Source organism: Bos indicus, chromosome X, assembly GCF_029378745.1.
Source record: "Bos indicus isolate NIAB-ARS_2022 breed Sahiwal x Tharparkar chromosome X, NIAB-ARS_B.indTharparkar_mat_pri_1.0, whole genome shotgun sequence".
Taxonomy (NCBI): domain Eukaryota; kingdom Metazoa; phylum Chordata; class Mammalia; order Artiodactyla; family Bovidae; genus Bos; species Bos indicus.
Genome location: NC_091789.1, coordinates 126,547,555 through 126,553,595, shown reverse-complemented (window position 1 = coordinate 126,553,595; position 6,041 = coordinate 126,547,555). Strand labels below are relative to the sequence as shown.

The following is a 6,041-nucleotide window of genomic DNA, read 5'->3' as shown; positions in this document are numbered from 1 at the left end:
TTCCACACCACAGAAGGCAGTCTCCCATCCTTTCCTCTCAGCTCATCTTACCTGCAGCAGCCATTTCCTGGAAGCCTCAGGCAGAAGGGTCCAGAGGAGATGTACGTGCACTTCTCACCAGGAGTCTCGGGACTTGATGTCTTCGATGGGAGGCCTTGGCCTCAGGTCAGCAGATGGGATGTAGCCCACCACCTACAGGGGTCAAGGGAAGACACGGAGAGTGGACGGAGCATCACTAAGCCCAGAAGACAGGGCCTGAAAGTGCCCTCACTGTCATTCTCAGGAGCTCCAGGAAGCCTGTTCGGCCAGGCCAGAAACAATTCCTGCTGGGGTGCTGACAGAAGCTAGAGCCTAGTAAGGAGGCCCTTAGAGTCCGCTCAGTACAGGGAAAGTCTCAGGATCCGGGACGATTCAAGGAAAAGTGCACGTGCCAATCCTCCAGGAAGCTCCCCCGGAACCCCGCCCACCCTGGCCCCGCCTCTGTTGTCTGCCTGGAACACAGAACCACATGACAGGAAGTGACGACCACGCACACACGCTGCGGCTGCGAAGCCATCTTTGAGAGCTGCTGCCATCTTAGAGAACTGCTGTGTAGGGTGCCCAGACGGACGACTTCCAGGTCTCATCAGGTCCAGGTCCAAGTGTGAGGTGACGTGAGTTACAAGTGCGGGGACACACGTCCAGCACGACCAAGCCTTTCCCTCTGAAAAGAGGGGGCTGGACAACCCCCAGACACCCTGCCCCTGCTCTCCCCTGGAAGATTCGGGCCTGCATCTTAAGCCCCAAGTCCGTCCATTTAACCAGGTGGTCTACGAGAGGAAGGCTTCGGTCCCGGGCTGGTTGACTCAGGTTCTGCTCAGTACAGGTTAAGCCCTGAGCCCTGTAGCTAAAGGAGGGACCCTTGGGAGGGACTGAGGGTCTCCACACGCCAGAACAGTGGCCACGCGAAACCCCCACCCCCCGCGACTTGGCCTCCGAGCATCCGGGTAGGATCCGGGCGGCTGTAACAGCTTCGGGTCACACTCACTATGATGTCGGATGCGGGACACTGAGGGAGGAGGGCACCTCGGTCCGAGGGGTTGGTAGCTGGTCAGAACAGAGAGGATGTCAGGGCTCAGGAGGAGCCAGGGTGAGGACCATTCTCCCAGACACACAGATGAATCAGGACCCTCCCCTGTAGTCAGTGCTTCCTCCCGGCCAAACATGGGGAAGGGAGGCTGCGGTCTGAGTGGGGAGGTTAGAGTTTGCGTACGGAAGGGCGGGTCCCGGGACCCTTAGGTGGGAGGCTGAGCACTCCCTCCTCTCCATTTCCAGAGTCACAGGGAAGGTGGCAGCATCAGCTTCAGAGCAGAAGAAGGATCAGGGTGGGTGCTAGGGGGTCATTCCCCATTTTTCATCCTAACTATGAATGTGAACTGAAAGGACATGCCTCCCCTGCCAGCCCCCACAGGCCCCCCTCTAACGCCCAGGCAGGGCTGTCTGGCTGCGCCCCAGGGCTCACTCTCACTTCCTCCTCACGGGTTAGGGGACAGGCTGACTAGGTGAAAAGACTTGTGGATCCTAGAGCAGTGGACTCAAGGCCGCCTACAAAGCGGACTTGGTTTAAACTGGGGACGACCCTCCCTGGCGAAGGTGCTCACAACATTTCTTTGTCCTTCCTCAAGGCCACTCAAAGCCTACCTTCGTAACTGCAGTCCTGCCTGCGGTCCCTGACCTGTGTCATCATGCCTCGGAAGCACAAAAACAAGCAACATGCCCGTGGGAAATGCCACCAGGTCCAGGGGGACACTCAGGAGGTCCAGGCCAGTGCTGCTGCAGCCCCAGAAGAGGAGTGCACATCCTGCCCCTCTTCTGCCCCTCAGGGTTCTCCTCCGAGCTCCCCTGCTGCTGCCGATCACCAGGAGCTTCAGGGAGCCATGGCCCCTAGCTCTCCTGTTGCAGAGGCTTCCTGGGCAGGATCTGAGGAAGGTGCCCAGGGCCCCGAGGAGGAAAGTGCATATGCCGCCCGGGCAGCCCTGCTCGCTCGGAGCATTCGCAAAGATCCTCTGATGAGGAAGGCCAGCTTGGTGATGGATTTCCTGCTGGAGAGGTACACCAAGAAGGAACCCATCACACAGAGTGGCATGCTGGAGATCATAGGCAGGAAGTACAAGCAGCACTTCCCTGAGATCCTGAGCAGAGCCTCTGAGCGAGTGGAGCTGGTGTTTGGCCTGGAGCTGAAGGAAGTCGACTGCAACAAGAACATCTACACCCTCGTCAACAAGTTCAGTCTCGGGGTTGAGGAAGGTTCAAGTGATGAGGAGGAGCTGCCCAAGTCTGGTCTCCTCATGGCGCTCCTGGGCATCATCTTCATGAAGGGTAACCGTGCCACCGAGGAGGAAATCTGGGATTTCCTCAATGTGTTGGGGATCTATGCTGGGAAGAAGCACTCCATCTTTGGGGAGCCCAGAAAGCTCATCACCAAAGATCTGGTGCAGAAGGGGTACCTCAACTACCGCCAGGTGCCCAATAGTGTCCCTCCAGGCTACGAGTTCCTGTGGGGCCCGAGAGCTTATGCTGAGACCACTAAGATGAAGGTGTTGGAAGTTCTGGCCAAGATCCAGGATAAGGTCCCGAGTTCCTTCCCAGATCTCTATGATGAGGCTCTGAGAGATCAGGTGGAGAGAGCAGCGCTGAGAGGTGTGGCCAGGATTCCAATAATGGCTGAAGCCAGTGCCCCTACCAGGGCCAAGTCCTACAGCTCCTCCCACATCTAGGGAGGGGTCAGGGCACTTTGTTCCCTTTGTGTTGGAAGAGAACAGTCTACGTCTTAAATAGCATGGGGTAGTAGGGGTGGGGGGAGTAAAACCCATATGTTCTTCACAGTTTTAAGTTGTATGGGAGTTTAGGTGCAGGTTTAACAAAATATACATGTTTTCCGTTTATCCATATGAATAATATCTAGTCAAAAACAGATGATTTAGGTAGGTTGGTAGAGGTTTTTTGTATTTTTAAATGTCACTACTCTTCATAAGGTTTATTTTGCTTCAGAATCTAGGTTTGTTAATGTCATGGATGTCATGTTTACTGCTGTTAGAATTAAGACTAGGAGTTCATTATTTGTAAACAAGTTGAAAAGACTTCAATATTTTCCTTATGGTCCAGAACAAGATAACATAATATTGGAATAGAATTTTACTTGGAAATGTGTAAGAATCCTAGAGATAAGTATTTGGGATCACAAAGCTTTCAGAGTAAACGCTGGTTTATTTTTTGTTTGTCTTCTTATCTGTCTTCTTTCCTTGTAAAAGTTAATAACATGGACTTAGATTTGTTTAGCTTATTCAAACTGTATGACATTTAAATCATAATAAAATAGAGTCTTTGCTCATTATTTCCTTTTCTCCCAAATTAATTGGCCATCTTCTGTTTAGAAGGCTGTCTTATAGTACTGGGTTGGTAAGAAAATGAAGCCCAAGCCACTTCCCATGGTATTTTGAGTCTAGCAGCAGGGACGATATAAGGAAGGTGGTGAGCTAACTCTAAGGAATAAACAAATCATAAATTTAAATGGGGGAGGTGTGGAAGAGGAGGTTCCAGATGAGGGCAAGCAAGTCGAAGTTACCTGATTAAGGCGTCATTGGGTCTTGGGAAAAGTCTAGTTCCTCGGTGGGAGGTCACTTTCAGTCCAGATGCATGGTGGGCTAGATGAAGCTGTGGGAGTGATGCCAGACACTCATATGAAGGTTCTCAGAGGTGAGGCTGTAAACCTGGAGTATATCTAAACCATGTATTCACCATTGTTTGGGGATATCTGAAAACCATAGGGAATTGAAGGGGCCCTGTGCATTTGAGCCAGGGCAAGTGAATACTCAAAATACACATTTTCATCAAAAGCTGTCCAGAGAGTTTCTGAGAAATAAGGGTGATACCCATTGAAGTGAGATGCCAAGACGTCACTGGACTGTCTCTCTTTTTCTGGGATGGGAGCACCAGAACTTGCTCTGGTAAACGGGCAGTTTAATTAGGTTATGTTTAGTGTAATTTGGCAAACTTTAAGGGAGGGCTCAATTTTTACTGTCGGATTAAATTATGAGTGGTTTGGACAAGAAAAAGCACCTGAGAGGGAAGTTGCTGGTCCTTGAGACAAATGAACTTGTCCTTGCATCCATGTGGAGAGGATAACCCCAAACACCTATTAAAACAGGTGCTCAAATAGGGAAATACTGCTTAGTTTTACTTGCTTGGGAGCGTTAGAGCTGATGTGGATTTGATTATTGTTTGGACTTGCATATTCTCTAATAGAGCCTGGAAATAAAATTATGTGATGGAAGTTTGTTACCATTCGGGGTCAAAATCACCTTTGTAATAACTGCCATTCATTCAAAGTGCCAAAGCTTGTCTCATACTGTGCCAGGTGATTTACATACATTACACATGTCTGTGGTCCTACACTATAGACTCTTTCAAACACAATTTGCAGATAAAGAAGCTGGAATAAAGAAGCTCAAATTCAAAGCTCATAGATGATAGGAGCTGGACTGAACCCCGACACTGAATTCCTCCAGAGCCCATACTGTGCCACTCCTCCAGGATGAGGCTAAACTTGGGTCACTTCCTCTTTCTGAACATTAGTCCAAAAGGTATTTAACATGTTAAGTGGCAGAATCTCATACCCCAAACACAGTTTTGGAATAAAAGGCCCCAGGAATAAGTAACAAAAAATGAAAATAAAAGTGAAGTACATATAAGGAAGGAGACAGCATTCAGTGACAATGTATCTACAAAAGAAATGTCAGTAAATCGCAATAGATCAGGGACGCAGAAAGTCATTTAATTCGGCCCCTTCCTTTCAGAGAGTAAATCTGTTAAGACTGAAGGTTCTAAAAGAGGCTATGTCTGGTTAGTGAATAGAAGGAAGAGATCAGCGTGTTTTCTCTGATAGCACACCACCTATGCTGGGGCTCCTCCCGGACTGCAGCTTCCCTATCACTCCTGGGACTCAACCCATCCTCTGTGAGATTTGTTGCAGGCAGACTAAGACTTTTCAAAGACGTGGCATTTCCCAAGAAGTCTTTCATAGAAGAGACAGGAGTCAAGATAAAGACAGATGAATGAGGAACTGAAGTCACAGAGAGACTGGCCTGTGTCTGCTCTCAGAAGGCCAAGACAGGGCTGCTAGGCTGCGCATTCCCTCACTTCTTTTCAGGGCTTGCAAGGACATGGTCTTTGGTCTGCATGGGTCACCTTAGGTTCAAAGAGGAAATCCAGAGTCCCCCAGGAGTCAAGGGAGGCACCTCAGTGAGAGCATACCCCTACACTGAACACAGAGGGCCCCAAGAAACCTGAATCCTGATGTGGTCCCTGAAGGCACAGGTAGGAGTAGCCTCGTGTGGCATTCCCAGACTTTCCCTCTCTGGCACCACAGGGAGTGAGGACCTTAGTCTGAGAGAGCTCCCTTACGTAAACAAAAAGGAGCCCCACACCCTGCCAGGAGTCAAGCTTTGGATGTATGAAACCCCCTGACCTCAGAACTCTGAGGAAACCACACAAAACCCTGGCCTTCCTGGCATCCCTGGGATATCTGCTCATTGTTGACATGCCGTGCCCATTTCCTTCTATGAAGTCACAAGTGGGGTTTGGACATGGTCCAAGGGGTATAGACTAGGGCCAGCAGTGAGATTATTTCCAGGTTTTCCAGAAACCAACTGAATACCCTGAAGACGAAGGGAACCACACACCCCATAACCATATGATTCATCTCATCTTCTGTGCGTCAGAAGACAAAGGACCGGTATGATGGATGAGGAGAATCTTAGTTTTTCCTAGGGGTCTCATGGAGATGCTTGCCCTACTATAAGAAAGTATAGTAGTAGACGGGGTGGACCTAAGGGGAAGGGAGGGTAGAATTTCAGGCCACAACAGAGGTCAAAGCAAGGACTGAGGGATCATCTACCAATAAAAAGAAGTTATAATGAATCCTGCCCTGTTCCTTGTAGCCCTTGAAGAACCAGGGCAGAGCTATCAAGCTGAAGTTCCACCAACATTTATTTATATCAGGT

General features: G+C 49.7%; 1 protein-coding gene across 1 annotated transcript; it reads left to right on the top strand.

Moving 5' to 3' along the window:
• The first annotated feature begins 545 nt into the window (after positions 1-545).
• LOC139181118 (melanoma-associated antigen B17-like) lies at positions 546-3,329 on the top strand. The gene is made up of 2 exons (XM_070783919.1): positions 546-648; positions 1,665-3,329. Exon 2 carries the CDS (start codon positions 1,725-1,727, stop codon positions 2,754-2,756), a length of 1,032 nt encoding a protein of 343 aa, XP_070640020.1. The 5' UTR covers positions 546-648; positions 1,665-1,724; the 3' UTR covers positions 2,757-3,329.
• The last annotated feature ends 2,712 nt before the right edge of the window (positions 3,330-6,041 follow it).

Excerpts from the sequence above, each read along its gene's own strand:
- LOC139181118 (XM_070783919.1), top strand. The coding sequence starts at position 1,725 with ATGCCTCGGAAGCACAAAAACAAGCAACATGCCCGTGGGAAATGCCAC.